The sequence below is a fragment of the Tenrec ecaudatus genome, chromosome 9 (assembly GCF_050624435.1).
Source record: "Tenrec ecaudatus isolate mTenEca1 chromosome 9, mTenEca1.hap1, whole genome shotgun sequence".
NCBI lineage: Eukaryota > Metazoa > Chordata > Mammalia > Afrosoricida > Tenrecidae > Tenrec > Tenrec ecaudatus.
The window spans coordinates 152,772,728-152,795,568 of record NC_134538.1 but is presented as its reverse complement, the minus strand read 5'-3'; the positions used below and the strand labels follow the sequence as shown (position 1 = coordinate 152,795,568).

General features: G+C 50.5%; 1 protein-coding gene across 1 annotated transcript in view; it reads right to left on the bottom strand.

The window, feature by feature from the left end:
* Positions 1 to 22,841, bottom strand: part of EXOC4 (exocyst complex component 4) — a 718,575-nt gene that overhangs the window by 108,031 nt on the left and 587,703 nt on the right. The window contains exons 13-14 of the mRNA XM_075558685.1: positions 22,011 to 22,166; positions 8,827 to 9,005 (exon numbers count right to left, since the gene is read on the bottom strand). Of these exons, the coding sequence (XP_075414800.1) occupies positions 8,827 to 9,005; positions 22,011 to 22,166 (335 nt within the window). The remainder of the gene's footprint in view (positions 1 to 8,826; positions 9,006 to 22,010; positions 22,167 to 22,841) is intronic.

Sequence of the window (22,841 nt, the reverse complement as noted above, 5' to 3'; positions counted from 1 at the left end):
TAATCAGATGAAATTGTGACAGGGGAAAACTTTGACTAAATGGCTTGACAAAAGGCAAGCTGGAGCAGGGCAGCTTTCCCTGTGAGGCGGTGGCTAGGGACATCCTTATTGTCATTTATGTCAAAGAAGAAAAGCCAACAGCAGAGAGTCTGCCTGCCATTTTTCATTACCCCCGAAGGCTCGCCAAGCCCAGGACAATGGGCAGCAGTGTTGGAGGATTAATAGGCAATCTTCTAGAAAATGCTAAATCACGGTGGGCAATGCCTGAGACCACCCTGGTACAATGGGGGTCAGCTGGGTCTTTTCCATCTCGATCTGCTGCTGGTTTGGGTACTCACAGCCCTCCGTGCTGAAAGAAACAGCCACGGCTGGGTGGCCTTCCCATTTCATTTCTGAGTGGTTGGGAGGCTGTTAGGCTAACTAGTCATCGCTACGCAGAAGCGGGCGGTCACCCTGACTGCGGCACAGACGTGGTACGCGGTATGTTTGGGCCTGGAAACCTTGACCGTAAAACGGAGATCATAATGAGTCACGAGCTTTAGGAACAGAAGAATAAATCAACGGAGGCATGAAGCAGTCCTTATATAGGAAGAGCTGCCGAAATTAGAGAAGACACTTTGGTGTGTGTGTGTGGGGTGGGTGGGAAGGGTTTCCACACCACTAATTCTCATTGCTCAGTGTTGACATCCTCTGGGGAGAGGCTAAAAAGCATCCCCAGAAAGTCTCACCACAAGCTCAGCAGGTGTGCTAACGTGAATTGAGGTCAACTTCTCCCTGGTTGTGGATGTGGCTCCTGGCCCCACCCCCACCTTGGGACAATTAAATCAACATCGCCGGGGGTGGCCCCAGCAGCTGTATCCGTAAAAGCTCCCAGATGAGGGCAGCTCCGGTCGAGAATGGCTATATTTCATGAAGGGCCTTTTCTAAGGAAGGAAGTTTCATGCCAATGGGTTCTCCATCAACCCAGCACATTAAGAACTCGTGGGTTTAAGAGCTGTAAGAGCCCCCAATAAAATGATGTTGAAAAAGAACTCATGGGAAATAAAATTTTCTTTTTAGTAAAACAACAAAAAAAGGTTCAGGTGAGCTCTTTTGAGCTGAACGTGGCTTTCAATGGAATTTCTGTGCATGTTAAAGACAGTTTAGTGCAGACAGCAACTACGAAGTAGGCACGGAGCCCCATCAAGTTGCTCAGGGTGGAAACAATAGGAACATTTCCCCTACTCAAGAGGCTCCCAGACCCGCAAGTGGGTCCTTGTCTCACCTGCATCGTTGTTTAAGGCGGGCAGCCATTCTTTGGGTGACAGTTATTCAAGTTGTGGGAATGTCGGCCTTATTATAGATGCCGTCATCATTTCTAAATAGCCACCCGGAAAGGTAAACAGACAAAAGCATCTAATAACCGCCACCACATCCGCGGTGGGAAGGCAGCGCATGTCTAGAATTCAGGAGGCGCTGCCCAAAGAGGACTCCATGAATTGGGCACAAAGAATCATTCCCGGATGATGGATACGCCATGCTGATAGCATGCGCCCTCGACAGGAAGTGACGAGAAGGCCCGTCATCTCTACGGCTTTCCTTTCGAACCCCTTCACCCGCTGCAGCTATGAGAAAGCTTCAGATGCACTCACTGCTGGGTCAGCTGGCTGTGGGCTGGAAGCAGAGAGGCCCGGCTTGCATGGGCTACGCAGAGGCATTCAAGTGTGTGGGACAAAACATTGAGAGAAGTGCAGACTCCAGAAGACGTCTCTGGGCTCGTGCAGAGCCTGTACTGAGACCGGGGATCAACTGCTCCAACTGAACGCGGGAACGCTGTGTGGGTTAAAATCAGGGAGGGTGTGTGCCAGGGTTGTCTCCCTCCAGCATACTGATTCAATCTGCAAGCGGAGCAAACGGTCCAAGAAGCTGGACTAGTCTAAAGAAGAATGCAGCGTCAAGAGCGGAGGCGGTCTCGTTACCAACCGGAGACATGCAGAGGACACACCCGGGAGAGGATTGGAAGCACTTATTGATGAAGATCAAAACCGACAGCCTTACATGTGGGTCAGGCCTCATAAAGGAACCCAAATCTTCACAACGGGACCAATCAACACCACGATCAAAGGGGAAGCACTGGAAGTTGACAGAGACCTTCATCCTCACTTGGCTCCACAGGCAAGCCCCATGGAAAGAGAAGTCAGAAAATCACAGGCTGCCCACGACTGCGCAAAAGTGCTACAAGGCCAACACCGAGGTGTGCCTGCCTCGAACTAGAGCATCTTCAATCGATTCCTGTGCCTGCGGAAGCTGGGCCAGAACTAGAGACCGAAGGAGAGTGGACGCCTTGCAACGGTGGGGTGGGCAAGGAATATGAAATAGCCCGCGGACTGCCAGGCGAAGGGACAGATCTCTCAGAAGAAGTTTCATGGACCGGAATGCCATCTGACGTTCTCTAATGGGATGTTTTCTGAATCGATAGGCCTTCAAACCCTTTTCCCCTTTAACACCAATTAAGGTAGGTGGAAGAAGGTTGAGAGAGCGCTGGGCTTCAACCATGGACTTGGAGCCTAGACAACCAGGCATCTGTGCTTTGATTGACCTGCGTGGCGGACATTGCAAGCATGCCTCAAAGGTCTAAGCACCTGGACTGGCATCGTTTCAGACCTGCATCAGGGACCTCGGCGATGATCACCAGCACGCCCGCTAGGACTCTGTGCCATCCTATGTGAAGGTTGCTAGTGTGACCCAGAAATGCAACTGAGGATTCCATTCACGTCTAATCCGTCTTCACGGCAATTTAAGGAACGGTACAGGCTAGTGGCTATGGTGCCCAGGTAAGCCGCATCTAGAGAGCAGGATGTACCAAGAGAATAAGCTAGGTGGGGCTGTGATTGGTAGAACAGAGTGGCAAACGAGAGACGGGTTTTCTTATCACCACAACGGGATTCCAAAGAGATGCGTGCCGTCATTCCACGGAGTTGAAAAGTCAGGTGAGGCACAAGAAAACGCTGATCGGCGATAACCGCAGGGTCACGGGGGCAGTACGTCTCTGAGGAGGGTGCGGGTCAGGGCAGTGTGCCAACTCTGTTGACACAAGGATGCAGCAGGTGGACTCGGGACCCGACTGCACTAACAACAGCGACATGCGTGGAAACGGACCTGCCAGCATCTCATCTGATCACATCACATGACCACCCCCCTGGGAGGGCGGATGGGCTGTGGCCGGAGGATCCCCAGCAGCTCCATAACCGTGGGACTCGTCAGGGCAAAGAGAGTCCCAATCAGGGCACTTGCGGAGCTGTTGCAGTTCTCGCCCCGGCAGGGCCATTCTGGGGCTTATTAACGTCCTCGTACGCAAAACAACCGAGCCGGACCGATGCATTCTGGGACTCCAGGCAATAACTCTATTTTAAGAAAAGTGCACCTGAGTAATTATGGCGCAAACGGTCCAGTTCCTGAACCCATGCCAAGGAAGACATCTATCTGTCTTGCAAACTGGAGGGATGTCTAATTTTGTGGCTACCCACAATGCAGCAGAGCAGGGCAGAGCTTTTTTTTCTTCCTCTTTATTTCCAGGCAGGTGGGCTTAGCAGGCCCGCCAGAAGTCGGGCTGAAAGAACCTGGGGTCCAAGAACCTGTGCTGGGTCCTCACTCACACTGGCCCACCACCAAGTCTGCCCACAAGACTGTGGGGGATGCAGGGGCTGGCCTGGGCTCCTCCTCCCCCTTGACTTGGTTGCCCTCTGACTCCCAGACTGGAGGCTGTAAACCGAAAGGCTATGTGAACCAGAGATGGGGCCAAAGAAAGTCATGTTTTCAACTACAAGCAGGTTTTGGCGGTGGTAAATCTCCTACATCCAATTTCTTTAGAGAAGAGAGCCAAGGAGACATGGTTACCACTGAGGCCCTGCCATTGTGCAGACTCTCCACACAGCTCCGACTCATCATGACCCAGCTGCAGCGTAGACCTGCCTCACGCGATGTCCAAGCCCCTCGCCTTCATGAGGGCAGGTCACCAGGTCCTTTCTCCCATGGGGCTGCTGGCCGGATTGAATCACCTGCCTTTCAAGTGAGCACCCCAGCTCCTAAGCACAGCGCTACCAGGGATCCTGTAGACCGAAGCAAGGGAGCCTCAACAGCAGAACAGATACTCAAGGAAGTTGTAGACTCTCTAATGTGCAATCCGAGAGACTTTTACAGAACCCAAGACTGAGAGGACAGTCTCCCTGAGGAGGCAGTTCTGACAAACCAAGGCCCTGGCCCGCCTTCCAGTTCAATGCAGTCTACTCTCTTTACAAGCAGCCGTCCTTAAAACCAGAAGGTAAAATACAAAAGATAACCAGTAATGCCCAACTTGGGAAACCCGCTAAGCCTTCTTAGGTAGGTCTCCGCTTGCTCTGAGAATTTTCTTAACCACCACAATTAGTTTCCGTGTCTTTCTGTAGGGCTCTTACAGATAGCAGCAGGCATGACAAACAGCAGGTACTGTGCCTTCTGCCCAAGGCTGAACTTGAGATCACTGTAGGTCACTGTCCAACACGACATACTTCCTTGACATGTCTGTTATCATGGACTCCCAACAGGAAGGTATCCTGAATGCCTATGTCAGAAAAGCAGACACAGACAAAGGGAACTGAAGGGCAATTAGAGAAGGCCAGGCTGGGCCATCTGAAGTCCTCTCGGGGATTCTGCGGTCAACTGTCCTAGGACTAATGGTGGCCAAACTTGCTGCTCTATGGAAATCCTTACTTGAAATCAAAAGCAACAAAGGAAAAAACAAAACAAAACAATGAAGAGAGATCATCAAAAGTCAGAGACAGGCAGAGAACGTTAGCTTCTGTTATGTGGTAGCAACTTGTCAAATTCTGGATCCAGCCATGCCTGAAGCCTTTTGACTTACTACTTTTATGAGACGATGCATTCGTTTTTGTGTTTGTTTGGTTTTTTCAAATACTCTGTGACTTTCCCCTGAAAAACCCTAAGAAGCACAGGTGTTGGGAAGGCCGAGGGGGCAGGCCCTGAGAAGAAAGAGCATGATACGTGGATGGGTGGTGGAGCAAAAGGAATCTCGTCGTTTTAAGTAATGGAGGCCAGGAGACCACTGAAGCACAAAGGAGAGAGAGAGAGTAGCATTTCGGTGAATGCAAAAGGAGATGGAAAGAAAAACTGGTGTGAAAATGCCTACCTCTTTATTTCCTGGACACTGTATGGCCAACCCTTCTCTTCTACTAAAAACCCCGACTTCTTCAGTCTGGTGTGAAAGGTTCCCCATGGGTGAGAATCCTGATTTGTTCTTTGAAGAGATATTCAACTACAGACATCATTTTCTGCAGGCTTACCCTACTCTATTACTTTAGTGAAGCCCTTGATTTTCATAAAGCAGGACATTTGCCGGACCAAATCATTAGCAGGAACTGCATCTAACCTCTGCTCTTCTCGGCTGCTCCCCACGCTGCTGAGGAGCCGTGGGTACTAAAAGGGTGGCATCTTCTTCGCTCTAATTACACCCAGCTCCCACTTACCAGTGAGTTTCTTATCAGATAGTTCACATTTATGACCACGGTGCACAGTTGATTATTTTGCGTATTAAAGAGGTCGATCTGGCAGTAGAGAACGCTGAAGTGCAAGGCTGAGAATGATGCTGGCTAGGTTGGTTCAGGTGATGAGTCAATTTGGCTGGGCTGTGATTGATTCCCAGTGGTTTGGCAGTGATGTCACATTGCCATCTGGCGGTTGTGTAGTGATGGAATCACCTTTCATTCGGAGATCTGCTGTGGCCAGCCTCCATTTTTCCAAAGTGCCCATTAGTGTATCACTTTGGACCCTAACCATATTGGCAGGTGAGGAGTGGGCACTCCCTCTTGACTTGGAGACGCTTTTATTAGTGACCACTTAGTTCACTTTTCAAAAGAATAGCAATTCCCTTGCCAGAGTCACACTGATATCGTACAATCAGAGTCAGCCATTATCACAGAACCCCAGCTTTGCTCAAATTATAACCATTAATGGACATCTCTTCCTGGGAATTCAAAGAACCAGCAGCAGTGGGTGCGTGTGGCTTGCTGTTAGGGGGAGAAAACAGATAGGCCCGTGCTCTGTTTTAGCAGAGACACCACAACTGTCGTTCACATGGGGCTCCCACTGATCTTCCAAATGTTGACAGTCGATCAGACCACTCACTGGGGGGATTAATCGTCCCCAAAGGGAACTGAGGGTACAACTTAGATCATAAAGGGGAACTGAACACACGAGTGGAAAGTATTAACAGGCGTGGTAGGAGAGGTCCTTGTCAGAATAAACGAGACGATTAAACACATGAATTAGACGTCAGCTGTACTGGTGACAAGAGCACCACTGTAAAATGGTGCAATTACAAGGTTAAGTGTAACTCAGAAAGCATCTTTGACTTGTTGAAAACAGGTGCAAATCCCCCCGTGGCATGCTAGAGAGCTTGGGTATTATCTTGCCTTGTGGGGCCATTTTAGCATCTATTATTGCCACATCATTGGAAATTATATGTCTCTATTAGATATTGAACATTCATGGATGCCTTTCAACCCTGGCTCATGAGCTCACCCTGGCCGCCCTGTGTCCCAAGAGTCAGAGGAACCCAGGGTCAGAGATGCTGTTCTCTGTGCGAGAGGGGTAATTGTACAATTAGCAAAGGCAAAGTTAGCTCATTCTGACATTTTCTGGGGGGTCACGGGGTCAGGGAGATAAAAGTGAGAATTTAGACCAGGGGTCCTCAAACAACAGTCCACAGGCCACATGCGGCCTGCCGAGGACATTTATCCGGCCCGCCGAGGACATTTATCCGGCCCACCGGGTGTTTTTTGCTCCGCTTGTTTTTTTTACTTCAAAATAAGATATGTGCAGTGTGCATAGGAATTTGTTCATAGTTTTGTTTTTTTTTTAACTATAGTCTGTCACCCACCTTTGGGTCTTCTGACCTTTCCTGCAGGGACCCTGACCAATAAATGACAGTCCCTGGGGGGAGGGGGAGACTTCTCAGCTCACTGCAGGGCTTAGAGCCCCCACTGGCCCGCACCCCCCACCCACTGCCAGTGAGTCTATTCTGAGTCCCAGCAACCCTGCAGGACGGAGTGCAACTGTCCTGGGGGCTTCTCGGGCGGTATATCATTTTGTTGTCAACAGTTTTGTTGACATTGTTCACACGTTAAACAGCTGTGTGATCACTACCACAATCACTTAAAAAAAACAACCTATGGTCCGGCCCTCCAACAGATCTGAGGGACAGTGAACTGGCCCCCTGTTTAAAAGGTGTGAGGACCCCTGATTTAGACTATGGCTTTGAGTAGGATTGCCTCATGCTATGGACTTCCCAAGGATCCCCATTCCTACAGTCTGCGGGGCTCGATTACTGCGCCCAGTCTTTCAGAGATGGATGCTCCCTTTCTGCGTACAGATTGCTGAGAAGCAACATGTCCACTTTAACCGCCGGCAAAAGAGACGGCATTTCACATAAGCAGCCTGCAATAAAAAGGAGTCTTTTAGGAAGCTTTCTGAAACAGATGTTAGGATTGCCCCTCAGATGCTACTTCCCTTCTGCCCTTCTCCCCACAGTCCCCGGTCCTCATGACCACCTTCAAACTGCCTGCAGGGAGCACTCCAGGGACCCCTAGACTCTCACTCTGGGAATCGAGTACCCATGTGAATTTCAACCCTGGCTCTCCCAGCTTCCCTACACTGAAAACCAGGGCTAATCAGGTGATAATGACTTTTCAAAGGGCAGTCAAAGTACACAAGTCACCTGGAGTTCACGTCCAAGGAGAGAACAATTCCCTTCTGATCAGCTCTACTAATGGTTAACCCTAACATCGCCCTCAGAGCTGATGCTTTCATCTGCCACTTGCTGTTTCTTGCATTTTTCTGTCTTGTTTCCATCTGCTCACCCAGACATTGAGATCTGCATGTTCCTGTACCCCCTTCTTAGCAGCTCCTTGCCTCCACGTGAACTGCCTGTTCGTACTTCTGCACGAATGCTTTTGAGGAAGACGCTGAGTGGGGTTGATGCCCTACAGTTTGCAGAAGGTGCTCTGGTGGCACAGTGGTCAAGCGCTCAGCTGCCAACAAGAAGGTTGGGGGTTTGTGCCCGTCAGTCAGCTGCTCTGCGGGAGGAAGATGTGGGAAGTCTGCTTCCGTGAAGATGACAGTCTACGGGACCCTACTTGGAAGTTCTAGTCTGTCCTACAGGGTAATGTGAATTGGAGTCAACTTGATGGTCATGAGTTTGGCTTGGTTTTGTCCTGGTTTTCGGATGATTTTTCTCTTGCACCATTGGTTCTTGATGGAAAAAGATGTTTCTCATTCTTATTTCACACCCTCCTCATTCATTTCTTTGAAATACAGAATTATTCCTCAGTCATCTCTTTTCTACAATAATGCTCTCCCTCACTGTCTTTATCTTCTAGCATCTTCATCGGGTCTACCGATCCCTTTGAAAGAGGACGTCATCCTGGTGCCTAGCCCTGGATGAGGACATGGCATCTCCTGGAGAAGCTGGTGCATGGAGGACAGATGCGTTGCTTCCTGGTTTGTAGGCACAGGTGTGTGGTCTTACAGGACTCATGTCTCCTGAGGTTTCCTTCCAAGCTATGTAAACATGGGTGGGGCCGTGGCTTCCCATGCCCCACACTGAAGACCCGAACTCTGTTCATTTTCCAGAAGGACAAGCTAAGAGAGGGCCAGTGCTAACAGAATTCCACCTGGGATCTTATGACGACACAGACACTCCCCCTCTGTGGTGACGGGTTGTGCCTCACGCAGCAGACGGAGACCTGGGCCCTCCCTAGCCCCGTGTGACCACCCGGCCCACAAGAGACTCACTCTGCGCTGTTGACAGGTTGGAGAAAGCGGCCTTGGTTCGGCCGGCCAGCCACTCCAGGCTCTCATGCATGTTGGCTAGGGCTTTGAGGTCACTCACGTCACGCAGAATATCTTGTGGCGGGATCAGCTTATCGCCCAGGTTTCCAATAAGAACTTCCGACTCCTTGCCGAAGGCTGCCCTGAAAAAACCCATCAGAAACACAGATCAGTTGCAGCACAAGGGGGCCAGGGTGGGGACTGATAATCTGGTTGCTGCCATTGCTCTTTTCGACCCGGCTGGTTTGCCGCAGCCGCTACCCATTTGCCAGCGTGTCCGATGGCGTTTGCTGGCATGTTGCCGGGATGCTAGAAACTCTGCCAACATCTTTCAAAGATAAGTAGAGCCACCCAATGGGGCTCAGCAGAGCTTCCAGACTAAAGCACACTGGGTCAATTAGTCCATGAAAGCCCCATGGATAAGGGGACTCAGCATGCTAAGGGTTGAGATGACGCAGCAACGGGCAATATTTCGATCTGTTGGGCGTAGACTTGTCAGCAATGAGCAATATTGGCCTTAGGTTTAAGTGTGTGCAGAAACAACCCTATGCCTGCTTAGAAGTATTCTGGTAGGGAAAGAAAAATCCTGGTAGGGGAGAGTGAGTTCTTGAAAGCCAACAGTGGCAACCCAAGTGGCAGGCCCTTCGACGGGAGCCAGAGAGGGCAATCCCGGGGAACGATGCTGTGGGGATGCGGCCGGGCCTGAGCTCGGTGGGTGTTCTCCTGCCTCTTGTCCTGCTAGGGCGGCTGATGAACAGCTCTAGGTGGTACACATGTACGTCGTTGTTGGGAGCCGAGAGCCATAAATCAACCAACCAAGTTAATCCGGTCAAGGAGAAAGGGGCCCGGCCTCTTTCAGAGAGCAGTTGGTGGCCGAGATGGATGGCGGGCTCCGCTCACTCAGTCATTCATGTGCGTGCTCCGGCAGGAGCCCAGGCAATAAGCTACCAGGCACTGGGGGCATTCATCATCCAGAAAGAGAAGCCATTACCAAGTCAATGCTGGACTCTGGCCTCGCTGGGAAAATACAACCAGGAAGAGTTCGCCCTCCCCAGCCCAGCACCCTCAGTGGGGTTTTCTTCGCGTGAAATATCAAGCTATCTGGGGTGACAGAGGGTGGATGGAAGGGGCATGACTGACCACAGGCAATGGCCTGTGCTCAGATGGAGAGAGGGAGGCAGCCCCTGGGGTGGGGGCCATCTGCCTAGTCTTGGTAGCATCGGAATGGCATAGCTGGGGCTGGGGCTGGGGTGGCCTCATTCCCACAGGCCCCTTCCTTTCAAAGAAGGGCAGTTGGAAAGAGATGGAGGAGGATCCTAGGGAGAGAAAGCGTGTTCTTTCCAGAGAGCTCCCCACAGGCAGAAAGCTGTTGCCGGCCGAGGGGTCACAGTACCAACGGAGCTTTCTGTGCGTCTCAGGGGTTCTAGACTCAAGGGGCTGCACGTGGGAACAGGTGAGGGCCTACTGACACCGAGCAAGTCCAACTGCAGCCAACCAAGCAGTTTCCATGACAACTGACATGCACTGGACCTCCATGTAACTGCACACGGGTGTCCAGTGCCGGCCAGCACGTAGCAGTAATGCAGGAGGTGGGGATCCACTGCGTCTCAGAAAGGTGGCTGCTCCCAGCAGAGGGCTAGGTGCCCAGCATCTTGTACAGAAAGGGCACAATTGGTTGGCAGCTTTGGGTAAGTTGTGGCAGGAAGGTTCAGGGGGCTGTGCACACGGAGTGTGTGGACACCTCCTACCCGGGTGATTGTGCATGGTGGGCCCCGCACTCTGACTGCAGGACTAACTTGCAGGTGGTGCTGAGGACCACACTTCCTCTGTGTAGCCAGAGTCAGTGCACAGGCATCCAGGTCAGATAGCCACTCATGGACTGTGACCATGAGCTGTGGTTAACTGCCTCTGAGGATCAGATGGGGTGACAATAAGGACCTTGGGTGAAGTCACTGGGTCAAGTGATGAAAACCTTTCCCCCCTACTGTGCAAATTTCAGTCAATATGCATCCGTGCATCTTCTAGCTTTAACTGTGGGGTCCCTGTGGGCTCACATGGCTAAGTGCTGGGTTACCAACTGAAAGGCTGCTGGTTCAAACCCACCCAGCAGCCTGGAAAACTCCACACAGCAGTTCCACACTGTACACGTGGCTGCGCCAGGAGCGTTAGCCTTTAACAAGCCAGGGGAAGCCTCCTTTCAGCTGCACACACAGGCCCCCGGCCCACTGGATCAGATGGAAGTAATTCATTCTGGTCATGTTTTTAAGAGCACAACAGAGGGAATGGAAATTAGTGAAAGCTAGTCAAGTCCACAGAGCCCTGGCGGCAAAGAGGTTCCGCATTCTGCTCTGATCCACAAGGTCTGCTGTCTGAAACCACCTGGTGCTCCAAGGGAGAAAGACTGGGCTTTCTACTCCCATAAAGACTGACAGCCTCAGGAACCCACAGGGACAGTTCTACCCTGTCCTATCGGGTCTCCATGAGTCGGCATCGACTCAATGACAGGGAGTCTGGTTGTTCTGTTTTTAGGACAAGCCTCGGCCATATAGTCGATTCCAACCCCCCGTGATCCTTCCTGCGGCTGTCCATCTTTATGGGAGCACTCGGCCTCGTCTTTCTCCCATGGAGAGGCTGGTGGGTTTGCAGCCCAACACTTAAAAGCTAGCAAGCCCAACCTATTTTTTTTTGCCTACTGTCCGTGGAGAGGAACGGTTTGTTTGCGTGAACCCTAAGATATGTGATGCTGATCAGTACAAAAAGATGATACATATAGATAAGTTAGATCTCCGGGTCTAGAATGACATGGACATTTACAACATAGGAGCCAAGGCCGTGCCGTCTCCGAGTGCAGACTTACCAGGATCTGTGAGGGGGAGATGACTGCCACAGAAACCACTAGTTGAACGATGCCCTTAGTAAACGGACGTCGATGTTGTTGGCATCGGCCCCAGGACCAGCACAAACACCCAATGCCTCCCGACATCTCCCAGCCTCCTTTGCGAATGTGGTAACTGGTAAGGCGTCCAGAGAAGCACTAGGTGGGGCTGCCGAGAAGCTCCTGAAAGGCCTCACCTCACCTAGCCAGGGCCTTCTGGAAGGCAAGGAGGCCTGGTGGTGTAGTGGGTTATGCATCGGGCTGTAACCACAGGGGCTGCAGTTCAAAGCCACCAGCTTCTCTGAGGGAGGAAGACGAGGCATTCCGCTCTCGTAGAAGCCAAATGGGGGAGTTCTACCCTGTTCTGTACGGTCACCCTGAGTCAGAATGTTTGGTTTAGGGGGTTGTTTGGAACAGTGTTTGGTTTGGGGGGTTGTTGGAAGACAGCAGTCAATTCTATACTGCAGTAGTTCGCCCTCAACCTTGAGGTGACCTTGAGTGTAGCAGACAGCCCCGAGGACCAGCTGGGTGCACAGATGCCATCGTGAAGCTGTGGTCCAGCGCCAGGATGCAGACCTCTGCCCTCCACGCTACAGGAGAGGCCGCTGAATCCCGCCAGCCCCCGCCGAGCAGGGCGGCCCAAGGCCATTGCTAATTCACCCGCTGATGGATTTCGCAGACATGATGTCATGCCCAGAAAACGTTCTCCGGATTTAGATATTCCTAAAATCGAGTTCCTGGGGAGAGCAACACCACGTCTTCTCCAGGCGTGGAGCACGGCACAGTTAGACTATCATCCCCCGGGCTGTCACTCAGCGGAGCTGTAAATATTTAGTTTGCTTAATCTGGCTTTCTATCGCACGGCACCAGCCCCTTCATCATCTTCGATGGAGGCAGCACGCCCTGCCCCGGGCTGGAGGCTCAAAGAGCAGCAGGAGCGGCAACCAGCTTTGGAAAAACAAGTCGGGGGTGGGGGGGGGGGCGTGGTTTGCAGCTATTTTTCTGTGTGCTGGTGTCACCCTGGTGGTATGTGATGTGACAACCAAAGACAACTATATTTGTGGAAAAGGCTCGTTTGGATGTATGCGTGGGCCTGGGCTCTTCTGGCCCTGGACAAGTCTGCTCACTTTTCTGCAGAACCCCTCTGCTGGGAGACCAAGCATCCAGGGTCTCCTGCCTGCGAACAGAGTACGCAGAATGCATCTCAATTGGCAGCAAACCCTCACTGCCCCCAACACGCCGAGGAGAGCCGAGGAGCCTGCCAGCCTTCCCCACTCCACGCGTGAAACGATCCCTTCGAAGGCCTGTGTGTCAGAGAGCACCAGGACGGGCTTTTCAGTGTTACCAGATGCTGAAAGGGCACGGCTGTGGCTACGCCGTGGCCACGGATGGGTCCCCAGGCCCTCTGATTCACGACAGAAACCAGGGTACAAGGACAGGACAAAAAGCCATGCGGTGGTTGGTGAGGATACTTGCCCCCCTGGAAACTACTCGTTAGGGCTTTCTGTTGGCCATCACATGCAGCTGCATAACGTAAGTCGCCATAAAGCTGCGGGCACCACACCAAATGGGGAAGATTTTATATATATATGAAAGCCGAAAGAAGACTGGACCACCAGACGCAGAATGCTGGCTGTACAGTAGGATCGGGCTGGAAGTGTGCCTATACTTGGCGATTCTCCAAGAACAGGCTTACTTTCCCATTAAAAACAGAAAGGGCAACCCACTATGCAGGAGATGGCCTTTGACATGGACGGGTCAAGAATCCACAGTTGAGTCAAAGTGGGAGGAGGAGGTGGGTGGGTGGCCTGCTCAGGATGGGCTCAGGCTCTTGCTTCTTGGAGGACCACGGCCATGTCCACTTTCTAGATCTGAGTATCTAATTTCTGGACTGAACTGGGTGCCCCCTCACCCGCTTCCTCCTTCCTCAGAGGCCCAAAGATGTGTCAGCTTGGCTAGGCCATGGTTCTCAGTGTGATGCAATTACTCCTTGTTTTTGTGGTTTGGTGTAATTAACTCAGGACTAGGGCCGTTATGCTAATGAGGCAGGTAGAAGGACAGTATCAGGCTGCATCTTGAGTTCATCTCTTTTGAGATGGAAAAGAGATTAAACAGCTTTGGATGTGCTGGACGAGAAATACAGGTAAAAGGAGGAGAAGAGACGGTGCCGTGCAGTCTTGGGCCTGCTTGTCCTCAGACGCAGCCTGCACTTTCCCTGCTCTGATTTGTACTGGGGAGGGGGAGCCCCCGTGGGTCCGGTTTTCCAGGCTCCCAGTTGGGTGCTGACAATAGTGATACCAGTGAAAACTGGTAGAGGGGTGGTGGAAGTTACATAATGTTGTCCATTTGAGGATTAGGAGTGAAGGGGTGGAGTCTAGCCTATCAATCATTATATAGCAAACGAGGCCTCTATGTGGGCATGGCCTTCTCCTGAGGATTCTGGAACTCCGGTCTTCCTCCCTGGAGGCGGGTCTCACTCTTTTTCTCTGCTCACTCCCTGAGACTCACTACTGATAAGACATGTGGAGCTGCACTAGTGCCCTGGGCTGGAGGAGCCACGTGGAGACTCCTGCCAGTGCTGAGATGCTTACAATGCCACTGGATCTACAAGACTTCGCACCCACAGGCCTGTGATCTTCCTGCATTTGGCAATATTGCATGTGTTTTGTGAGTCTGAAGAGGAATTTATAGATGGGTATTAGACATATGGGCTTAATATCACACTTATAGACTTGACATGGACTGGGCTATTTTCTCAATATTCAATTGCTCTTATATATAAAGTTCTTTCTTATACACACGAGTGTCTATGAATTTGTTTCTCTAGTCTACCCAGACTAATGCACAGGAGGAGCAGCCAGGGTATGGCCCGCCTCCCCACCTGCCTGCTTGCCTGGGGTGGTCTCACCAGCAGTGGCGTCTTGTCACCCAGGACCCCGACCTTCCACAGGGAACCCTGTTTGCACAATGGTTATACCCTCGGCTGCTAAACAAAAGACTGGTGGTTTGAACCCACCTCTCTCCCTGCAGACAGACGTGGGGCTCTGCTCAGCAGAGATGAAGCCCATTGTCCACTGCCATCCAGTTGGAGCCAACTCAAGTGACTATGGAGGGATTTCTGAGGCTGAGCATCTCTACAGGGGCAGACCACGTCATCTTTCTCCTGCTTCCGGAAAACCCCCTGGGGCAGTTTCGTTCTGTCCCCTGAGGGTGCCACAAGTTGGAGTCAATATGATAGCACCTATCACCACCACCACCACAGCTGCTGCCACCAACACCAACACCAACACTACCACCAACATAACCACCAACACCAACACCACACTGCCACGGCCACTACCACCACCACCACCACCGCCTCCTCCTGAGGCAGTCCAGCCGAGGGAAGCCAGGGGCTCCCTGCTGCTGCCAATCTGGGCTATTTTAATGTTCCCTGTGTGGTGCTCCGGTCCCATTGACTTGAGTAACTAAATCCCCTGCATGAAAAGTAAATCCCTGAAGTGGGCTCTGCATTCCCGTGAGCCCTGGACTGACACGAGACCGGAAGACCATGTGCCTCCAACGTCCACAGTTACTGGGAACGGACCCTGTTCTTTACACTGGGACGAGTTAGGATTGGGAGAGAAAGGGCATCGTCTACGGTGGTCATTCAGCCGTTATCTGGCGAAGGCTCTTCAATAAAAACCAAGAAAGGTATGACCTGAGACATGAGGAGGTGATCAATTAGGCATTGTTCGGGGAGGGTTATGAAAGAAACGGTAGGACACCGATCTAGCGTCCTAACAATGCTGACTGCTTCTTGCGAGCGGTCAGGATGACCTTGCATTGATCACGACAGCTTTAGGCAACTGCTCACTGTCAGTCCTTTCCAAAGCTGGTAATTTGCCGGTGGCAGAAAGAATGGGGGAGGTCCCGTTCGGAGGGGTTCTTTAATCAGGGATTCACAAATTGCCTTTCTCCGACTGTGGCGGACAGCCCAGTTATCTTGGAGACAATATTATGCTTTCCCTCTTAGAAAACAACACTCGGGGCCTGCCCACCAACAGCTGTCATGCAGGGGCACAGATCCCGCAGGAGCACGTGGAGAGCCGGGTCACAGGGCATCAGCCGGCCGCTGTCCTCCCTCCTGCGCTCACGACCAAGGCCTTTTCAACCCCTCGCTTCCTCTGCTGGCTCTCCTTCCACCATGCAAAATCCTGCCACGCTTGAGACTAGCAGATGGGACTGAACGCCCCCTCAACGGGTCTCCACGGTGTCCTGGGCAATTGGAGCGGTCACAGGACCACACGATGGCTTTGCCCCTCGGTTCTCTTCAGGACTCAGCACCTGTCTGATTCGCTCTTTTTTCCACTTTGCTGGTGTGTAGGGTAGGTGGGGTGGTCACACACGTGACGCTGCCATGTGCAGGAGTGACTGGATGGGGATTGGCTTGAGAGGAACAACCGAGACCATCACTGTGTGTGAGAGAGAGAGGCGGGGGGGGGGGGCTTCTTTCACTTGGTGTAACGTGGTCAGGTTTGTGCCCATGGTCAGCACGCTGATACCAGTGCTTCGTTTCACAGCCAGGGAGCAGCGGAGCACTGAAGAAGCACAGGAGCTGTCCTCTAGTTCTTCACCATTCCTCCTCCCACTGTCGTGGCCTTAGTTCTGCCGCACTAATCTTGCTAGACCTGCGCATGCACATTGGGACAATTAAGGTCTTTCGACGCATGAAATCCAAGAACGAGAAACCCCTCAGAAACAGGAATGGGAATATGATTCTCTGAGGATATGGGAAGGCGGGGGAAGGGGGAACAGGGAACTGAAAGCAATGAAGACTGTCTAAGCCCACTCGAGGGGAATGAACATCAGAAGTTTAGGTGAATGGATACATCGGAAGGTGTAAGTTATGACAAATAACCCTATAAAGAAACTATATAATATAGTAAGGGTTCAGTGGAGTGGAGGAGGGAGGAGGGAGGGGGTAAAGGGAGCTGATATCAAGGAGTTTAAGAAGAAAGAAAATGTGTTGAAAATGATGATGGTAGCAATTATACAGCTGTGCTCGATCTAATGGACCTATGGATTGTAATTATATCTGAAGAACTCCTAATGAAATGTTTTTTTAAAAAAAGAATCAAAACGAGAAAACACAAATTGGAGAATTCCCGCGATCTGAAATGAAATAACAACAAAATGTAGAAAGGCCGTATTATTGACCTTTTAAAGATAACAGATAATTATAAATCTCAAGCAATCTCCAATAATTGCCTGTCTAACTAGACTAGCGTTTATGCATTGTGTAGAGGAGATGGTAAATGTTTCTTTTTCCCTTCCCATTTACTGCTAAGAGGAGTCACATCATTTTGATATAATAACCAAGTGCCTAATTCAATCATCGTGAACATTAGAGGGCATGTTTGTTGCCGGGGCGCCAGTTAATCGCCTGTCTCTTTTGTTTAACTCTGAGACTTAAGTTTCTTCTCATCCACTCTTGCCTGGCGGGTACCCTCAACCCATCTATGACCTTCCTCTCATTTCACAGAGGATGGGAAAAAACCAACATTAACAAAATATCTCCTACCTTTGTACATGCTTCATAACATATTAATGTTTGTAGATTCGCTTTTCCTTTTGGAATGTTATTTTTGAAGGCTTATTAAGCCCCCAGAGATAGTGAAACAAATGCTTCTGTTGTGGAACGTTCTGCTCCAGGGAGCTCAAGTCTGCACCAGAGTTGTCGCTGCTCTGGCTGATTCACCTCAAGGTTCGCCGGTCGCCCCAGTCATCCGGAATCACTGAAGAGCCCTTGCTGAGACTGTTCTGGGGACCTGGACATTTCCCAGTGGAACCTCTTGGGAAAACTCTGTATGGTCTCTTTTACTCCCCCGACCTCTATGTCTTGGTCATGGGTCTGGGGGGAGTACTAAGCTAACTCCCTTCCTAACTGAAAGGTGAGTGGCTCGAGTCCACCCAGAGGGGTCTGGGATGAAAGGAGTGATGAGCTACTTTGAAAACCATCAGTCCTTGAAAAACCCGACAGGACAGCTCTACCCTGTCACCCTGGGCGTCACCCTGAGCCACCACTGACTCCGTGGCCACGGGTTCTGATTTACTTCTACATACATTCCCATTCCAACTGGCTTTCTGCTTCTCGAGACATGCTCTCTTGTGAGCGGGGTGAGGGACTGGAGGAGGTAGAAACGGGCTTGCCTCGGGCAAACCCCACGGGACGGAGCGATGGGAGAACTGACGTACAGGGCGCCTGCGGTCCTCTTCACTGTCTTGGCCTTTTAGGGAGACCACTGAGGCATTTATTCCCACTCATGGCATTTGGCTCCCCATTCTTGGATTCTTTCATTTCTAAATTGGCTTTCACTCACTCAACACTTTTATTCAGGATCTATTACGTGCTTATAAGGGTTTCACAGAAGGAAGAATGAAAACCTGCTTTTTCTTCAGAAGACTGCATTTTCATTGAACATTATAGATCAGCAAACCCAATAAAAATATAGAAATCATCATGGTTAACTCATTTGCTCTTTGAAACCAGAATCTTGCTGCTGTGTAATCCTGTTCATCTCATGAGCTCATAAAAGAAGACGCGGTCTCAAGACTCACCACTGGGCTTCCTTCTAAATAACAACGTAACAACTAAAAACAATGTAAAACTGCCCTTTGTCTCTCTTCTCCATTGCGTATGGGTGCTTCCTGACTGAGAATGTGTTCCACTTATGGAAAGCGGTGTTATAATTGCCTGTCTTTTATTGTGTGGTTTTATCTTTCCATAATGACATGCACCGTATACAACATGGAGGCATGTGATTCCCTGAGGGTTTCATTCTCAGAAGGTCACTTACAATTTACTGTTTGAATCACTGCCGTCGAGCAGCCTGTGGTCTAATCTACAATGAAGTCTGTGTGGGCATTGGGAGTCTTAACGGGAGGGAGCGTTGGGCAATGTTTCAGTCCAATGACGATGACCATGACACTGACCTTGTGGTCAACAATTATAATTCTGGCTTTATATGAAGCTGACTTCCATGGACCGGGCGTATAGTATGACTGTATTAAGCGTTTCTCACCATGAGAAGCATCCGTTATGTATCTGGAAACCATATGATTTGTTTTATATCATTTTGATTTTTTTATCCCCTTTGGATCTTCTTTCCCTTTTCAACAATGATGCCTTTCTGCTTCTTTGGTTAGGCAGACACAGAACACTGAGGTAAGATCAGATCATCGTTGTATAAAGTATCCGCATTGCTGGTGGCAGTACTTGCTTACTGCCAGGTATTGTTCATATGATATTTAACACCCCTCAATGGGTGGGAGATCACTCACAACAGAATACACACCACATCAAACTGCCAACAACAACACAGAATTTAGAGTGGAAGTACCTGTGTGATAAACATCTAGGACGGTGACCAATGGCCACGGAAGAATAACTCAAATCTCCCAAACCACAAGTCCTGACCCACAGTTAGGCTGGTCGATCTCACGGTGGTGGCTCTGGGGTCCAGACAACCTGGGCACACACTCCACCTCTGTCACTGCCTTGCTCCACAAGTGCTGGGGAAACAATTTCAGTGTCTGTACGTCAGTGGCGCCATATGGTGAAGGGGAGTAGCAAGGGTCCCTAAAACCCATCAGGCGCGGCACTGAGGGCCAGCACTGGTATGTCTGTTGACAGTGGCTATACAATCTGTGGGGAGGCGGGATTCTCCACCGCGCCTCCAGAGGGGCACAAGGCTGGTGTGTAGGTTTTATGTACTGTGTGACCTTGATCACCTGGGCTCTCTGGTCCTGCCAATCCCACTGGAAGGAGTTCCAAACTTGGCACGGGAGGTGTGACTCTTACTCTCTGACATTCAAGTGCTCTGAGTGAAATGGGAAGGTGCGCTGGGGTAAGCATTAGCCTGCTAACAACAAGGTCAGTGGTTCAAACCCACTAACTGCTCTGTGGCTGAAAGGTGAGGCTGTCTGCTCCTGTAAAGATCTACAGCAGTGCTTTCCAAAGGGGGTGATACGTCTGGGGACGGGGGTGATGAGATAATCCGAGTGGGGGATGTGCTATAAAAGCAGATGCCTGCATTGTCTCCTGGATTATGGGCTAGAGTAGGCAAGGTTCACATTGCCAGGGGAGTGCTGGATGAATTTTTTTTTTTTCTGAAAAGGGGGGAAGTAGTCCAAATACATTTGGGAGCCTATGACTTAACCATTTGTAGTTATGAGAGGTGAAAAAACAGCCAATCTGTTGAGAAAAGCTATGATATACGACGATAGGTTTATATACAAATATATTAAAACATTCTACACATCTCTTTGGGAAAGACAGGCAACTTGATAGAAAAATTGGCCTGAGATGTGACTAAACATCAGAAAAGAGAGTACCCTAAAGGCCCACAGATACTGAAAGGAGTGCCTGACTTCATTAGTCATCAGCTGCCAAGTAACACTAAGGAAGAAAAACAAAATGTAAAAGTTTTAGGCTAAATTACGGGTTTCCTTTTGAATATTAAAGGAGCACCGTGGGTTAGGCCTGGGGCTGCTGCTAACGGCAAGGTTGGTGGTCTGAATCCAGCAGCTGCTCCCCGGGGAGGACGAGGCTGTGCTCCCGTAAAGCCCCACAGTCTCAGAACTGCTACAAGAGCACCAGTGCCCTGTCCTGGGGCTTGCTCTTGAGTTGGAATTGACTCGAGGGCAGTTCGTTTGGTTTCTTAAAAAAAAAGAAAGAAAGAAAGAAAGAAAATTATGGCTTTGAGAGCTTAAAATGATACCACCGCAAAATTTCCTCATAAAATGTCATGTAGAAAAAATGGCACGACAGTGTGTAACTTGCGATCTCTGAGACTACAGAGACCTGTGGACCCACAGCTGCAACCATATTGAGAAAGGGGGGCAGAGTCCACCATTACGTGGCACATTGAACGTCAAATGTTGGCCATTCCCTCTTTTATCTCCTTAAAAAAAATTTGCTTCTTCCAAGTGCTCTTATTTGATTTTGTTTTTACATTTGCCTTTTCGCTTGGGGACGCAAAGGGCAGTAAGCCTCCTCCTCATGTTGACATAACAAAACAGCATCTCCATTTTCCCGCTATGGTGTACGTCTCTGAGGAGCCCCGGTGGCATCGCGGGTTCCATGTTGGGCTGGTGGCTGCAAGGTCAGCGGTTCAAATTCACGAGCCGCTCCTCGGGAGACAGATGAGGTGTTCTACTCCCCTAAAGAGTTAGTGTTGGAATCCCACAGGGAACATTCTAGCCTGCCCTACAGAGCTGGGCAGAATGAACTCCGGTCAGAACTGACTGGACGGCCGTGAGTTGTTGGAGGGAGTGCACATCTCAGAAATGGCAGGCGCAAGAGTGGCCCCAGGTGGAAAGCCAGCCAGGTAGAAATAAGTACCGTATATACTCACGTATAAGCCAAGTTTTCCCAGCACATTTGTTATGCAGCTTTCGTGGTAAAATTAGGTGCCTCGGCTGATACTCGGGTATATACGGTAACTTCATTAAATCCGGCAGCATTTCCATAGCCAAGGAGCTGTTTGAAATTGCGCACAGGGACGCACTGAGTGCTATGCTGTGGGGGCTCCACCTCTGCGGAAGCAGGGAGAAAGCGAGATGTGATGAACACACGGTGCAGGGACAAAGCGGGAAACGTCCAGTGTGTTTTCCAGCAAGTCCACTGAGTCCACTCTTCCAACGGAAAGACTCGCTGGGAGCCGTGATGACAGACGGGGAAGGGCAGGGCCCTGGCTTGCTGACTGTCATGTTTCCAGGACAGGGCACAGAGTGGGGTTCCACAAGCTGTGCGGAATGAATGAATGAATGAATGAATAAAGGTTCTCACTAAGAGGGGAGAATGGCCTACACACATCAAAAGGGAAGACCTGGCTTCACAACGTCCCCACTTGGATTCCCATCAAGCCCTTCCTTCAAAGGTGCACGGCGCACTTGCCTGGGACAAGCAGGGAGAAACGATGAAACGGTTTCCTATGTGCAGTGGGTGGAAGAGAGGGAGGCCCTCTGGGAGCTGGGCTGACACAGGTGCTTCTACCATGGGCTCGCGCATGGGGTCCCGGGGGCAGGGAGCAGGAGCGGGCAGGGCTTCGTTCTGTTGGGCACAGGGCTGCTATGGGTCGGAACCAACTCTAAGGCGCCTAAGGACAATGTTCATCCATCCACTATTTCTGGACACACAGACACGACCAACCTTTCCTAGAACACAGACTTCAGTGCACCTGGGGTTTCGCCTCTCTGCTCAAAACACCTTAGAAAAGAGAGCGCTTACCTCGTGAAATCCTCCTCGTCTTCTCTCTTTGGCCGCAGCTGCTTGGGTTGAGCCATATTAATCCAGTTTGGCAGCGACGTCAGGAGCCTGCTGATGTCGTCGTCTTTCGCCCATGATGCACTGATGACCAGCTTTTCTTCCGACTGGACGACACCCCTAAACCCGAGCAGCAGAAGAGAACACTGTCAGCATCCCCCGGCAAGCCAGCCAGTCCGCATGGCGTCATTGACTTGCTACAGAGAGAGGGTAAGGAGCCCCATCCGCCCCTGGTATGAACATGACCTCTTAGTTGACTTGGGGTCAGTCACATCCATTGCATCCAGCACATTGCTGGGAAGCGTGACTTCTAGATTTTGTTCTTGGGTTCCTGGTGGAGAAACTGCGACAGCTGAGAGTACTGACGTGTCCCTTTTATCATAGTCTATTCGCTAGGCTAAGGAAAAGTTGCCTGCGTGGCTGGGGAGGGACGCAAAGAAGAAACGTGGCAAAGAAGGTTACGTGAGGCTAAGAGAAAATGTCAAAAGGAACAAAGGTGATTCTCTGGCTTAAAAAATAAGTATTGTGGTAAGATCTATTAAAAATGTTACCATTGAAACCATTTTTCAACATACGATTCAGTGCTGTTAAAGCAGTACACACACCATGTTGGATAACCATCGCTACTACCTAATTATTTACTCACTACTATTTGTTTGAAGCCCCGCATCACCCCAAACAGAAATTGGAACCCGGATCCTACACTGGCGAAGATGCAAAATGGAAAGAAGTTCGGTCTTTCCTGAAAAGAAGTTCAACAGAATGAGCCTACGACGCCGCAGCACATCTCCGAGA